This window comes from Sinocyclocheilus grahami, unplaced genomic scaffold (assembly GCF_001515645.1).
Source record: "Sinocyclocheilus grahami isolate Dianchi unplaced genomic scaffold, SAMN03320097.WGS_v1.1 scaffold422.1, whole genome shotgun sequence".
Lineage (NCBI taxonomy): Eukaryota > Metazoa > Chordata > Actinopteri > Cypriniformes > Cyprinidae > Sinocyclocheilus > Sinocyclocheilus grahami.
The window spans coordinates 435,600-452,839 of record NW_015505601.1 but is presented as its reverse complement, the minus strand read 5'-3'; the positions used below and the strand labels follow the sequence as shown (position 1 = coordinate 452,839).

At 35.4% G+C, this 17,240-nt stretch overlaps 1 protein-coding gene across 3 annotated transcripts in view; it reads right to left on the bottom strand.

Moving 5' to 3' along the window:
* Positions 1 to 1,434: 1,434 nt before the first annotated feature.
* Positions 1,435 to 17,240, bottom strand: part of LOC107551383 (E3 ubiquitin-protein ligase RNF13-like) — a 25,099-nt gene continuing 9,293 nt past the window's right edge. For all 3 annotated transcript variants that reach the window (XM_016232965.1, XM_016232966.1, XM_016232967.1), the window contains exons 5-10: positions 14,569 to 14,656; positions 12,607 to 12,697; positions 12,164 to 12,269; positions 11,979 to 12,072; positions 3,580 to 3,660; positions 1,435 to 2,377 (exon numbers count right to left, since the gene is read on the bottom strand). In XM_016232965.1, coding sequence (XP_016088451.1) covers positions 2,025 to 2,377; positions 3,580 to 3,660; positions 11,979 to 12,072; positions 12,164 to 12,269; positions 12,607 to 12,697; positions 14,569 to 14,656 — 813 coding nt within the window. In that variant the 3' untranslated portion in view covers positions 1,435 to 2,024. The remainder of the gene's footprint in view (positions 2,378 to 3,579; positions 3,661 to 11,978; positions 12,073 to 12,163; positions 12,270 to 12,606; positions 12,698 to 14,568; positions 14,657 to 17,240) is intronic.

Genomic DNA, 17,240 nt, shown 5'->3' with positions numbered 1-17,240 from the left:
GCGCGTATATGTCACTCATTGTTTACACAGTGCACAGTCATTGTAGGTACGACAGCTAATCAAAATGGTACTTACTTGCGCTTATCCGAATTGTTCAAACCGACTTAAAACTAAAAGATTACGTTCTCTTGCGCGAACTCATTCGGGAGTGGTGACTTTCCACGTATTCCCAACTTCTGAGCCTGCTCGCCTGAATTTATGGTTGATTGCTCTTTGGCTGGATATCAACACACCCATTAACGTAAACTATGCCGAGCTCATACACACCTCACGCACCGGATGCCGTGCCCGCGCCCAAAGACAGTTGGACATAGTGGTGTATTAGAGGTAAAATAAATACTGTTCGGTTTCTGGCACGGTTTCTGTTGCCATTGCCATGCATTATATGACTGATAGACTGCAACGGCTGGAGTTAAAAATCATCAAATGTGTTCTACTGAAGAAACAAAGTCACCTACATCTTGGATGCCCGGGGGGTCAGCAGATAAACATCACATTTTCATTTTTGGGTGAACTATCCCTTTAAACTTTTTGTTTTTGTGAAGACCTGTATCTGAACTGTAAATCAAGCTTTTTACAATCATTTTACAGTTTAGTGTTACCATAGGTACTGCCCTTCCCTGCTTATATAGTATTAATTTGATTTGTGCAGGTCTTAAAAAAGGTTTTAATTTGAGCTTAAAAATCCTGCAGAAAGCCTGGTTAATGAACAACACCGAAACTGTTGAAAGAACTTTTCCAAAAAGTGGAAAAATGGTCAAACTGAAAGTTTTACTTTTTTGGTGTAAAAAAAAAAAGTCAAAAATATGGCTGAGGATTATTGCACAAAAATGTAAAATGTTGAAAAAAAACAACAAATTGATTTGTTTTTATTTAGGCTTGCAAAGGAGCGAAGAATTTCTGGTAAATTTAAAAATGTTGAAAACACTTTACTATAAGGTTCATTAGTTAATGTTGATTAATGCATTAACTAGCATTAACAATGAACAATACATTTGTTATAGTATATTATGTAAAACGTTACAGTATAAATTGAGAAAAATACAACTGTTCATTGTTCGTTCACGTTAGCTCAGGTCCATTAAATAATATTAACCTAAAACTTTGGATTATAATAGTAAATGTTGCAGTTACTGTGAACAGAGATTAATAAATGCTTTACAGGTATTTTTCATTATTAGTTCATGTTAACTAATGTAGTTAACTAATGTTAACAAATGGAACCTTATTGTAAAGTGTCACAAACGTTACTATAAATTTAGAGGAGCGGAGGGGGGAAACAACATGCTCATGCACAAAAAATGGCGTTCTTTTTTTCAAAATTTTGAATATTTGCACACGTTTCTTCTAGGTGCACTTATGTTTATATTGTGTTTCTAAGATGTAATCAAATCTTAAAACCATGTGCTGCTTTCCAAACCGCTGGATGACAAACTGACACACAAACAGTAAAAGGTGTAGTATTTTATTCAGAAAAGCGAAATGAATGTAGACTACTTAGAAACAAGGGTGAGTGAAAGGTATATTTACAGTAAAGCAACATTTAAAGGCAATCAGACATCAGTAACAGATCACATTGTGTTAGCAAAAAAAACCCTTCAACTCCTACTTACCCAATTTATTTCCTCCTTACATTATATAAATGTGTTATACCTAACTACACTTCCAAGATCACGTCTGAGTGACTGGTGTTTGGAGCGGCTCCGCTGTTAATGATCAAACTAAAACGTGACGTCAGTGTCGCTAATAAAGTCTTATCGTGTCGTATAAACCATGCAGTTGGTCGTGATCGGATGCACATCTGAGATGAGTTTGGCAGCAGGCGCTAAGGTGACGTTTCACCAGGTTGGCGAAATTCGCGCATTTTCGCACTTCTTTTGGGGGGGAAACCATGATTTATAAAATTTCGCTGCATAGTATCGCTGCACGTGGTGAACGTTAAACATTTTTCAATGGTAACTTGTAAGTGACGGTGAAATGTTTTGGAATCTCCACTGAGAGTTTGAGTTGGCGTCGCTAACGTCTCAAGCGCTGGCCTCCATGTTGTCGGGACAGCCCTGCTGCAGCTGTACGACCACAGTCTCCACGGTAGCCTCCTCCTCGCTGTCGGTGGTGTCGCTGCGCTCTTCGTAGTCCGAGGACTCGGCGTCGGGACGGGACAGTGAGCCGGACATGGTGCCGAAGGAATGGGCGCTGGTGGAGGCCAGAGATCGCAGCAGGGGTGTGTTTTCCGACACTTCGTTCTCCTCGCCGCCGCTGTCACCAAACTCAGACTCGGAGTCAGAGTCGCCATCAGCCGGCACGACCTTCTGCTTGCACACGGGGCAGGTCTTCTTGGTTTTGGTCAGCCATGGGTCGACACACTTGCTGTGATAGGCTGATGATTGGTGCAGAGAGAATTAATGCCACCCATCCTGACAAAGCTGGTTTATTACATGGTAATTATTTAAATGTATTAGTAATTCACTTCAATTCCACTAACTAAAATTAATTAAAAAGACATTATCACCATATATATATATAAATGTATTTTTTTTAAAGAAATATTGATAATTTGATTTAATATATGAATTGATCCAATTATTATTCGGCACTTTAATATCATGAGTTGTTTTTTCTTAAAATTTATAAAAAATCTTTCCCTACCATGCCTTATACATATAAACATACATCTAATATACAAATTGTTTTAATTATTATTATGTACTTTTATGTCCCGGGTTAATTTTTTCATTACATGTTTTACAAAAATTGTAATTAAATAAATCTTTGAACTGATATATATATTAGTGCTGTCAAACGATTAATCGTGATTAATCGCATCCAAAATAAAAGTTTTTGTTTACATAATATATATGTGTACTGTGTATATTTATTTTGTATATATAAATACACACACATGCATGTATATATTTTGAAAATATTTACATGTATATATTAATATAATTTATTTAAACTATATATTTAATATATAAACAACATTCTTCTGAAATATATACATGCTTGTTTGTGTATTTATATATACATAATAAATATACACAGAACACACACATATTATGCAAACAAAAACTTATTTTGGATGCAATTAATCATTTGATAGCACTAATATATATGTGTGTGTGTGTGTGTGTGTATGTATATGTGTCCCAGGGTTGATTTTGATGAAGTATTTTTAATAAAAAAATAAATACATATTTTTTTTTGTCACAAACTGACATGGAAGGTTTTTACGATGCCTTTATTTTATGTATTTATTCTTTTTGACTAATTTTACTTATTTAGTCATGTGGTTACATTTGCAACAAATGCTCTTGGTTAAATGCTTCCTTCGCATCACAGAAAATAATTTAGTTAAACGTTTGTTCATAAAAAAAAAAATATATATATTGTGTGCTGATAGTAGCTTCCGATATTTTTTACATAATTTTCTTTGGTTGTAAGCAACACAGACACTGTTGATAGCACTTGTTTTGAATCTGAAACATGCCACTGATTTAACGGTGAAATGTTTCAAGCTGCAAATTAATTCCCCAGTTGTATCATTTGCTGATCAAGCGCCAGAACGAGACAGGAACTCACCGTGTGAGCAGGGAAGAACCCGCAGCTTGTCGCCCTCCTCATACTCATCCAAACAAATGGCACACACATCGTACGAATCACCTGGGAGGAACGAAGAAATAATTAACTGTACAGGTCTATAAATGACAGTTTTACCTCATTTTACATCAATGTCTTTGATAGAAGGCTTTCTGATTTTCACACTTGCAGCACTTGATTGATAAGCGTGCAGCTTCTGGGTTTCGGGGATGAAGGAAAGCATTCCAGGCTCAATAAGTCCAGGAATTCGTCCTGCCCTCCCTTTAAATTCCTCAGGCTTTTTTCAGGTTTCTTTCCACCAATGAAGGAGCCGCTCCGCTGATGCTCGGTGTTTATATAAGCGGTAAACGAACACAAACGGCCGTGGCTGCATGTGACCGTACATGGAGAAGCTCGTATCCGTCACTGCAGGATGCCTCCGACTCAGTGTTTGGTTGAAGAGTTCACGGAGACGGCAGGTCTGGTCGTTTGCAACAGAAACAACTCAACTCTTTGTGAAGAATTTGGACCTTTTGGACCAAATTCTTCATTCGTTCTAAACTGGTGATATTATTGGTTTAAGGAAAAGCCTGTATCTACTGGCTTACATGTTTGGAAGGCACTTCATAATATAGTTTACCATTACCATGTTTAAACTGCTATCCAATATTAGTAAAATATTTGCGCTGATTTTTTTGGCAATAGAAAACGAACCAAAATTGTATTGTTTTTTCTTCTTCAGATTTTAGTATAATCATCGTTTTTCCCTCATGATTACATCAAGTAGACTAGCGATTCGCAATGATCGTAGTAGACGTATCCAATATTCATGATATAATTGCATTCATTTTTTTTTGGCAACAGAAAATTAACCAAAATTGTTTCAATTTTTTTTAACAATTTTATTATATTACGTTTTTTTCCCTGCACCATTAATGTTCCTCAAGATCACATCAAGTAGACTTGAAATAGTGATTCGCAAATGTTTTGATTTTGCAAATATTTGTGATATATTCGCACAGATGTTTTGGCAATAGAAAATTAATCAACATTGAGGGTATTGTGTTTGTTGAGATTTTACTATGATTAGTTTTCCTCCCATTAAGTTCTCAAGATCACGTTAAGACTAATGATTTGTTTTTGAATTTGCTAATTCATTACACATATTCAATATTCGTAATATATTTGCAATCACCTGTTGGCAATAGAAAATAAACCAACATTAAAATAAATATTTTTATTTATTTTTAGATTTTACTATAAATAGTTTTTTTTTTTACCCACCATTAAGTTTCCTGAAGATCACTTTAAGTAGACTAGCAATTCACAAAGTGTTTTTGAATTTGCTAATTTGTTAGACATATTCGATATTCGAGATGTATTTGCAGAGTTTGCGTATCTGATTCACTTCAGCCTGATTCACAGATTTATAAGTCTGATTCATCAATTCAAATATGTATTATACAAATTTATATGAATGAAAATGAATATTTATTATTTAAATACATTTTTTTTTGTGAACGAATATGCAAAACATGTAATATTTTAAACTTGTTTTCAATGTTTAATACTGATATTAACTATCTTACCGTTTAATTTCTTGCTTAAGCGTTTTGTATTTCTACTCAACAACATTGTTTATACGGAATAAAAATGTTTCCTCTATCCTTAAAAAACAATATATAATAATAAAGAATCTTTAAAAATATTATTTTAATAAATTAGTGTTATAACAGTATTTTTATATGATCTATCTCTCAAAGGTGATATATTAAAATGCTTGGTCTCTCCATTACATAGTTAGAATAAAGCAATAAACTCCGCTCCACATCGTGCCTAACAACGCCCCTTAGCTGTTATAAAATCACTGTAAACCACGGCTTCACGAGGCTTATTGCTTTTATAAAACGGTTATTCCATATATGTAGTAAGGTTTCACAAAAAAAACCCAGCAAATAAAGTGTAATGATATTAATATAAACATTATTCTTCCATCAAACAATGTAGTTCCTCAGAAACAGTTGTGGTTCCAACAAAGTGTTTGCCGAGCTACACACAGAAGTAAACAAAGGTGTGTGTTTGTAGAGTAATTTACAACAGCTTCGAACGCGGCTCAGCCAATCAGAATCAAGGACCGGAACTATCTGTTTTATAAATAGTATGAGACGTCTATATATAAGAGTTTAAATCTCAAGGTCTGTATCCCTGAGATGTTTCTATCAGCCTGCAGAGATGTTTTCTGGTGTGTGTCGTATAACGGCGGTGACAGCAGCTGTTTGTTCTGAGACTGCGGTCCAGCTCACTGTCTCGCCTGGTCAGTGAGGCAGACTGCAGCGGCTGGCAGAACAGATGAATCAGCACAGCGGCCGGATGAAGAAAACCAACGAGTCAGCAGAGGCCATGAGCGGGAAGCAGAGCAGGTAAACATCAGGGTGAAACGCACACGTTTGCTGGACTGGGATTCAAAAGCCTCTAATGTCAATGCAGATGAAACAACTGCTTGTGTTAAGTATGTTATGGGGTAAAATGTGTCAGTGGTTTAATCTAGCAAACGGCAGGTTTTGTAACACATTTAGAAAGGACTCACCATATACATGCTTTGGAGTAAGTTGCACCATCAGCTCAAAATCCTCTAAATGCTGATTTGCTAATATTCTGAAAATTAAAAATTTCCTGGCTGATTTATGAAAATGTAAATAATGTGCTGCAATTCATGCAGTATTTAGTGTATTTACTGGGAATTTCCTTTCGGCAAAGAATGGGTGTATTTAAATACACATAGGTCCCTACTAGACAGTAGGCACCAAACAGTGTGAACAGAGTAGTATGTCCCAATTCACAGGATGACCTCCCTGATAGCACACATACATCTCGGAGACATCTATTTGATGTCTGCATTTACATCTGCAAGACGTATTTTTTAGTGTTTGCTCATCTGCAATACGTCTATAGGACATTTCCTATCAGATGTCAAATAGACGTCTATTAGATGTCTTTAAGATGTTTATGATTTAGAATGTATGTAAAACTGACATCTGAAAGACGTCTGTTAGATGTTTGTCCACAGCAGATGCTTTCCAGATCAAGATATCTTTAACAGACATCTTGCAGACGTACATGTGCTATCTGGGCTACTACTTATGCTGAGGTTCTTCAGTGCACAGACACTTTACTATTCCATGAGGCCACAAAAGAGAATTTCACTGGAGCGATTAAAGTGAAAATGTCCAGTACACAACAGAGCCTACTGGATAGAATACTGTATCCCACAATGCAATGCACTTCAGTGATAAGGTCACGTGACAACTACTGATTGAAACGACTATCGTTGCAAAACGTGTACCGATGAATTGTAGGCCGCATGTAGTGTTACACAGTATTTAGTAAATTGTAAACTAGTATCATATGATCACTTTTTATGTAGTAAACTGTAAATATGATTAAACTACAAAATTAGTTTGCTTGTGATTTATATAGATCTCCAACTAGCACCACAATTAATAAAGGTTATATACTATGTAAATAATATTAATTAAATATGATGTAAAGACAAAAATTTTTATATCTTAAGTTCTCCACTCGGGGTGTCACAATATAAGGGTAACTGATATATAAAAAATTAAATACTGATACTGTTAATACTACACATTAAACAATAATATCAGATGAATATACTCCAACACAGTAGGTGGCGCTATTGCACTTTATCTTTGATGCCACCCATCGTAACAAAAATGAAAGACGATGCAATATCTATTACGGTCACAAAAAATACACATCAGATAAGATTAAAGTTGAAAGCAAGAGACTCTTTCGCAGCCGAAAAAACTTTGCTAGCCAATGTGCGAGTTTTTTTTATATTCCGTAAAAAAGAAGGGTGTCCGTTCACACTTGATGATAACTATAACAATAACTATAAAGTTTTTAAAATTGTTCTAATTCTATATGAACAAAGACACATCACAATTATAACGATAACGACAGAGGAACGATATGTTCAGAACGATTTTTCCAGCAGATGAACGATTAAAACACTGACAGCCAATCAGAATCCATCCTGCTTTAAAGCGCTTGAGCATTTAAAGCGGCAGATGACAAAACTGCAGTGCGTGCTTATAATAAACAGTGTTATCGTGTATTTACTGGGAATTTCCTTTCGGCAAAGAATGGGTGTATTTAAATACACATAGGTCCCTACTAGACAGTAGGCACCAAACAGTGTGAACAGAGTAGTATGTCCCAATTCACAGGATGACCTCCCTGATAGCACACATACATCTCGGAGACATCTATTTGATGTCTGCATTTACATCTGCAAGACGTATTTTTTAGTGTTTGCTCATCTGCAATACGTCTATAGGACATTTCCTATCAGATGTCAAATAGACGTCTATTAGATGTCTTTAAGATGTTTATGATTTAGAATGTATGTAAAACTGACATCTGAAAGACGTCTGTTAGATGTTTGTCCACAGCAGATGCTTTCCAGATCAAGATATCTTTAACAGACATCTTGCAGACGTACATGTGCTATCTGGGCTACTACTTATGCTGAGGTTCTTCAGTGCACAGACACTTTACTATTCCATGAGGCCACAAAAGAGAATTTCACTGGAGCGATTAAAGTGAAAATGTCCAGTACACAACAGAGCCTACTGGATAGAATACTGTATCCCACAATGCAATGCACTTCAGTGATAAGGTCACGTGACAACTACTGATTGAAACGACTATCGTTGCAAAACGTGTACCGATGAATTGTAGGCCGCATGTAGTGTTACACAGTATTTAGTAAATTGTAAACTAGTATCATATGATCACTTTTTATGTAGTAAACTGTAAATATGATTAAACTACAAAATTAGTTTGGTTGTGCTTTATTTAGATCTCCAACTAGCACCACAATTAATAAACGTTATATACTATGTAAATAATATTAATTAAATATGATGTAAAGACAAAAAATTAAGTTCTCCACTCGGGGTGTCACAATATAAGGGTAACTGATATATAAAAAATTAAATACTGATACTGTTAATACTACACATTAAACAATAATATCAGATGAATATACTTCAACACAGTAGGTGGCGCTATTGCACTTTATCTCTGATGCCACCCATCGTAACAAAAATGAAAAGACGATGCAATATCTATTACGGTCACAAAAAATACACATCAGATAAGATTAAAGTTGAAAGCAAGAGACTCTTTCGCAGCCGAAAAAACTTTGCTAGCCAATGTGCGAGTTTTTTTTATATTCCGTAAAAAAGAAGGATGTCCGTTCACACTTGATGATAACTATAACAATAACTATAAAGTTTTTAAAATTGTTCTAATTCTATATGAACAAAGACACATCACAATTATAACGATAACGTCAGAGGAACGATATGTTCAGAACGATTTTTCCAGCAGATGAACGATTAAAACACTGACAGCCAATCAGAATCCATCCTGCTTTAAAGCGCTTGAGCATTTAAAGCGGCAGATGACAAAACTGCAGTTCGTGCTTATAATAAACAGTGTTATCGTGTGTTGGTGTGGACGCTAATATAGTTAACGTTATCGTTCTTGGTGTGAATGGGGCTATAAAGCGGCAGACGACAAAACTATCGACTGTTGGAGTGGACGTTAATATAGCTATCGTTATAGTTACTGTTTTAGTTACCTTAACGGTTATCGTTCTTGGTGTGAACGGGGCTTTAAAGCGGCAGACGACAAAACTATCGACTGTTGGAGGGGACGTTAATATAGCTATCGTTATAGTTACTGTTTTAGTTACCTTAACGGTTATCGTTCTTGGTGTGAACGGGGCTTTAAAGCGGCAGACGACAAAACTATCGACTGTTGGAGGGGACGTTAATATAGCTATCGTTATAGTTACTGTTTTAGTTACCTTAACGGTTATCGTTCTTGGTGTGAACGGGGCTTTAAAGCGGCAGACGACAAAACTATCGACTGTTGGAGGGGACGTTAATATAGCTATCGTTATAGTTACTGTTTTAGTTACCTTAACGGTTATCGTTCTTGGTGTGAACGGGGCTTTAAAGCGGCAGACGACAAAACTACCGACCGTGGGAGTGGACGTTAATATAGCTATCGTTATAGTTACTGTTTTAGTTACCTTAACGGTTATCGTTCTTGGTGTGAACGTGGCTTTAAAGCGGCAGACGACAAAACTATCGACCGTTGGAGTGGACGTTAATATAGCTATCGTTATAGTTATTGTTTTAGTTATCTTAACGGTTATCATTCTTGGTGTGAACGGGGCTTTAAAGCGGCAGACAACAAAACTATCGACCGTTGGAGTGGACGTTAATATAGCTATCGTTATAGTTACTGTTTTAGTTATCTTAACGGTTATCATTCTTGGTGTGAACGGGGCTTTAAAGCGGCAGACAACAAAACTGCAGTGCACACTTATAATAAACAAAACGTTACTGTGCATTGGTGTGGACGCTAATCGTTATAATTATCGTTATAGTTATCGTTCTTGGTATGAGTTGAAATTTACACACCTCAGTCTGCAGGAAGTGCTGATTAACAGTTCCTTTGAAGTGTTTGAACAGATACGGTCATAAATTACAAACATAGTTATGAATTTCACTAATAGCGTTCTTTTTCTTTTTTGTTTTATTTCTATAGATGTTGCGATAATATTGTTATCATGAATTCTATTGGCCAGGATAAACTTGTAGTGAAATTTTGATATCCTGACAGCTCTATTCTCCACTATAGCTGCCTCGCTCATGTCCACATGTTTTGCATAAAGAAAATAAAGCCCATTTCTGAACCAATTTTAAGTATTTTCCAATTTACCAATTTACCAATTTTCCTGGTAGCATTTACTTGTTGCTGATAAATTATCCATATGTCGTCTGGTAAATATGTACGATGGAAACAATTACAAATGACCTTCACGCTGATATGACTCTCATTTGCTCTGAATATCTGAAGTGTAAAAGACGAATCGGACACGTTCTGCTGCCGACGGCCCGCTGTACACCTTTCATCGGTTTAATGTTTGAAAGAGAATACATGAACACAGGTGTCTGTAACCAGACCGCACACTTTCCTTATACTCTGTGAACGTGACGTCTGACACCTTCTTAAGGAGGAACGTCTGCTTTCACATTCACAGCCGAACGCATTTCTAATGCTGGCACTATGAGCAAGCTGAACAGGATGCTCATTCATGCAGGCACACAGTGAATGGTCAATGGTCACGGTGTTGATTTGGTTGTAAAATGGCTTGATGATTCACTACGAGGAGGTGGAAACGCCGAGAGCTACAGCGTTGGAGGGGAATTCAAAAATATATCCAAAGTATATAGTGTTCTGCGTACTAGAGAAGTGCTGCAATATTTCTGGTACATACAGGAACTATGTAATAAGTGGAAGCGCATACAAAAACAATGAATTTTCCCACAAGACACAAATCAGATGGCCATTTTAAGTGAATTTGATTGGGGTCTTTGACATTTAAGTTCAATAAACATTGACATTTTACAACTGACGTTAACGTTTTACAACTTTGATTTTTTTTGTTTTTTACAAAGTTGATTTGTTTTTAAAATCACCCATTTTTTTATTATATATATATATATATATATATTTCAGTATTTATGTATTTGCTTTGAAATGGCTTTTTATAGTTTCCAGAGGAACTATGAATTGATTGTAGCTAAATGAATTTAAATTGGACCATCTAAAAGAACTGATTTGCGGACATGAATCAAACATGTTAAATCTTGTTAATGATGTTTAAATCAGATTCTAGAACTATTAAAATCTCTCACTCTGGTGAGCCGGGACAATTTAATGGTCAAACAAATAGTGAATAAAAAATCTTTGCAATCATTTTACACTACTGTCAAAGCTCCGTGGGGTTGGTTTCTTAATGTTTCTGAAAAAAGTCTCTTCTGCTCACCAAGGATGCATTGATTTGATCAGTAATGCAGGAAAATCAGTAATATTGTGAAATATTATTATAAATTTAAAGAACTGTTTTCTATGTGAATGTATTGTAAAATGTAATATATTCCTGTGATCAAAGCTGAATTTTCAACATCATTACGCCAGTCTTCAGTGTCACATGATTCTTCAGAAATCATTGAAAACAGTTGAGCTGCTTCATATTTTTGTGGAAACTGATATTTTTTCCCAGGATCCTTTGTTGGATAGAAAGGTCAGAAGAATAGCATTTATTTGAAATAGTTTTTTTTTTCTTTTCCGTCACTTATGACTAATTTAATGAGTTATTGCTGAATAAAAGTATTAATTGTTCTTCAAAAAAATGTAATAAAAATCTTAAACTTTTCGTATGATATATTTTAAGTATTTGAATGCTGAACCACAATATATTCCAAGTGTCAGATCTTATTGAAGACGTGTCTTACCTTTCTTATACTTGTGAATTGGGAGTTTCTTCAGCTGGTCCTTGCGTAAGCGACTTCTCCTGGCTCTATGTCTGTCCTGAACAAACTTTGTGATCTGAGATTGAAAAGGTGTAAACAACTCAGTCAAGGCTAATATATTTGGTTGTTTGCTCATATTTTTTTAATGACACACAATCATGACTCACCATGAAAACTACAATGAGGATGAGGCAGATTCCAACAATGATGAGGAATGGGATCAGATAATATTCCAGAGGCAAACTGAAGTCCGGCATGAGAATCACATGACCACTGAAAACACGAAGCAAGCCTGTGAGTGTGATGCTTTTATACGACAGGACTTATAAACAGACTTTAATACTTAAAACTCATGTATGCATTATTTGTATTAAATACATATATATTTTATTATATATAATTAAATAAATAAACATTTTAATTTAAGTCAGTAATGTTGGTGTGAAAAACGGTTTGTGAATATTTTATTTTTTCAGACTTTGTGTGAACAGCAGACTTTTTATAGTATCATATGACTCTTGCAGCGCCAGCGCAGCTGAATGCATCAGATGTTTCTGTTAAGTAACCATCTGAACAGTGAAGTATTCAGCAGTGAAATCAGAGCCCTCACCCTTTCCCATAGAAGTAATCCTCTTTGAGAGAGTTGGCCGCTTCTTCACCAATAAACACTGAAGGAATGTCTATCTGCTTCAGAATATCCACTGCAAAAAAACAAAATAATTATGAGTGTGTTTTGAAAAATGTAAAATAATATTTATTTTGAATGTATGCCCTTTTTTAAGGAATAGTTCACTCCAAATAAATAAAGGAATGAAAACTGCAAGTTTTATTTAACCCTCCTCCTCCCCAGCACCACCTGTCTAGTAGAGGTGTAACGATTCATCGATATGGATCGATACGATGTCTGACGATACGATGCATCGATGCCATGAGTAAAATATCGATATATGTAGTATAAATAGGCACCTTTAATTTGGCACTGTCCACATTTTCACAAAATGTCTGTCTAAGCATCACCGCCAACGCGTGCATTCTCATTCAAACTCACGTATCAGGACTTGATATAAGGACTGCCCAAAGGCAGAAGGTGAGCATAAAAGACGCTCGGGATTGTTTGCGGAACAGTAGAGCACTGTGTGAGAAGTTTTCTGCGCACACATCTGAAGCGCACGCACAAAGACAGACAGCCGCGTCTACACCGCGCAAATACTAAATTCAGCTCTCTTCCGCTTTTTTGTGCATGGATGAATAAATACAGACAAAATTACTTAAAAATTCACATTTTGGTGAATATCCTAGTATTCACTCACTCACAAACACACTCCCTCACTCACAAACACACACACACACTCCCTCACTCACTCACTCACTCACACACACACACACACACACACACACACACACAAACTCAGACACACACACACTCACAAAGTGAAAGCAAACTAATAATAAATCTAATGCTGTCAAAGAAAAATACAAGTGCTCACTGCTCCTGACTAAACTATTGTAACATCAAAAATGATTAATCTATATTTAATTTATACAGTGAAGACTATGCACTTATTTTACATTTGATTATTACATTTCTGTAGCGTACCTGAAAATTGATTTTAGACTGAGCTGAAAAACCTGAAAAGCACTGTTTATTGAACTTATGTCTTTGTTGTATTGTATTTAGTTTCTGCTATTGCTTGTAATTTGGTTATCTGTAGAAAATACTTTTAGCACTGAGCCCATAGTAGCAGCCAGAATTGTTTTTCCAATTGTTTATTTTCTTTATTATAAAAAAAAAAAAAAAAATGTAAAGGCCTATTTTTTGTTGTGAATGTCCCAATTGAGGTACAGGATGTGAAAATTTCAGATAAATGTTCGTGTTATATATGTTGGTTGCATTTGTGGGTTAATAAAAATGTAGATGGTCATTTAAAATAGGTATATAATATCATAATATCAAATATCATACTCCTGTATCGAATCGTAGAATTTTTTGAGGTATCGGCAAATATCGTATCGCTGGGTATGAGAATCAATATTGTATCGTATCGTGACGAACCATCCGATTTACACCTCTACTGTCTAGATCTGCTCAACATCAATCCTGCACTCCATTATTATCTATAAAATGCTGTTAAATCTATTTTCTGAGTTGTCATGATTGAAATATGTAAATATGGTGTGGATCATTGTGATGTTTCTATCAGCTGTTTGGACTCTCATTCTGATGGCACCCATTCACTGCAGAGCATCCACTGGTGAGCAAGTCATGCAATGCTACATTTCTCCAAATCTACTCATCTACATCTTGGATGGCCTGATTGCAAGTAAATTTTTAGCCAATTCTCATTTTTGGGTGAACTATTCCTTTAAGAAAGCTGAAGGTTGGTTTCTCTACTTTGGCCTTCACGACGTCATCCTGACATTCCAAGTAATTCTCAGTCAAAATTCATAAATACAGCGTCGGTTATTAGCAGCACAGGGGCCGAGGTTTGTGAATCACAGCATTGTCCCGCAGCAGAACACATGAGCGCGTGTCTCCGCTGCATGTTTTATGCATTTGTGCGCAGGAACTTACGATCATTGGATCCCATGCTGATTAAGTCATCAGAGTCCACATTGTGGACAATCGCCGCCTTGTAGCCGGCCTTCTGCGCATGGAGGACCTGAAGAAGGACGAGGACAGAGACAGAAGCATTGTGTTCAGACAAACACAGGCGTCATGCATGCACTCCTCCAACCCCCACACACAAGTCTTGTGTGACACATGTATGGTGTATTCACATGTACACACTGGTTTAGCTCAACAAGAACACGTCTGGATCAGAGTTCACCTCAAAATATAAAGAAAGAAATATTTAATTTTTTTTATGCTACATTAATAAATCTAATTACTGTAATGTAAAACTATTCGTATACAATTTTTGATGAAGCTTTTAAAATATTTTATACAAAGTTGTCAAGTATAAAAATATTTTAAATATTATAAAAGAAATGATTGCATTTTTGCAGTAAAAAATTCTATTACAGTAATGAGAATTAAGAATGAGAAAAATAAAAACAAATGTACAGAAAATCTCAAAAGTAAAACATTTGGACACATTATGGTAATGAGAGTTTGAGGATAAAATTACTTTCATAATTATCACTACTGTAATGTAAAATTCTGAATAAAATGTATAAAAAATTCAATTGTTAAGAATAAAAAAATACAAATGACAATTAAAAAATATTGTAAAGAATTTATACATATAGTATTTATTGTACTACCTTAAAGCGGTTTTAAATAAAATAAATAATTGTATTACAGTTTTTTTTACTCTAATACAGTAAAATTACTGTATTACAGTAATGAGAATCAACAATGAGAATAATGGGAAAATTACAGAAAACCTCAAAAGTGAAACATCTGGACACATTACAGTAATATCATCTGGCATGAAAATGTCACTTAATTGCTCTTAAAAAATATTAAATTGATGCAAAATAGGGTTAAAATATGACTGTTATTATATTCATAAACTTTTCTAATTATGGCATCAATTCTATTGTTTTGTAGAGTGCAAGTAAATGTTTTCAGAAATGTTGCAATAAAATTACCTGAAAAAAAAACATTTACTGTACTCAACATTTACTATAATACATTTACAAAGAAAATAAAAAACAAGGAGACATAATTCTAATAATTTCACAGGCCCATGAGTGTATCACCAGTAAAAATATATATAAAAATAGAACCTTTATGCCATAAAGTTTTTCTTTAATGAACATTCACACCAGCAGTGAACTTCAGTAAACTTGATCATTGAAGATACGTGCGCAGTAGTGAGGACAAAACACGAAAGAGCATCTGAGTGTGTGTCAGAAACAGTTCAGCTCAGCCTGAGGTTGTTGTTTTTTGCTATCATTCATTTTGAACAGCAGCCACTGAAGGCAGAACTGAGACTTACAGGATCAGATCCTCACTTTTAAAATGCAACACAACCAAGACGCCTAAATCTACTCAAAATACATTCTAGTGCTGTAACACTGTATATGTAAAGGTGTGTGTGCTCTCGTTAATGTGGTCTAGAGTGAGAGTCCTGCTGTACTGATTAGTGAATGTTTGCACAAGCAGTGATAAACACATTCAAGACATTCCTCAGACAGGAGGATCACCGACATCTATCACACTCACCTCACGTGAAGCTCACAGATATAACAATATATATATATATCTATATTGTTATATCTGGGCAATATATCTATCAGCTATAGATATAATATCATCATGTGAACTAACTATCATAATGGACTCAATTAGAAAATATGTTCCACATTATGTTATGCTTTTGTCTCTACAGATCTTAAACAGGTGCACAAATTCCACAGCGCTGTCGATGATTAACGGTTTATTGTGGTATAGGAAAAATATTGTGAACGCAGTGCCACAGGCGTTACACGGAGCTGTTTGGAAGTCGTCCAAAGTCCCAGAGGTGAACAGAAACTGCAGGCAGACCTCTTGCAGCATGAAACGTGTGCACAGTGAAGTGTGTCTTGGAGAGCGGGGGCTGATTTTGCATTTAGGAGCGCATTTGCGTACTTGGACAGAGGCGTTTCTATGTTACCCGTGTTTGTAGCTTTAGTAGTAGGAGGAGGACATGTTTAAAATAAATTAGGAACTAAAAATGTATTTTATAATTTATTAAATACGTAATTAAAAATATTTAGAAAGAGAGAGAGAGAGAGAGAAATTCTTAAAAAACATTTTTATAACTTAAGTTTTTTTCATAAATGCTATAGTTCGCTTCAGTTCAAATGGCATTCGATCTTACATTAATTCTGGTGCAATGCATCATATCAGAAGTGTGTTAGAAATATATATGTATTCATGTCGGTTTCATATGGTTTTGAAATATTTTCATTTCCTGTACACGATTTACTGTTATGATTTACTTTACAACAAAAAGTTTTCAATGTCACATGAAAAATATCATGTGGTGCAACCATTAAAAAACTCTGCTTCACCTCAGTGATAATGACCAACATCAGGTGTGAATGGAGTGACTCACACACACTCACTCACTCACACACACACACACTCTCACACACACAGACACACACACTCTCACACAAACACACACACACTCGCACGCACTCGCACTCACACTCTCTCTCACACACACACACACACGCGCTCTTTAGCTTCCACTCTCCGCACAAACTATTGGATACAGCACACATTTATGTTAACATACGTTGATGTGAGAA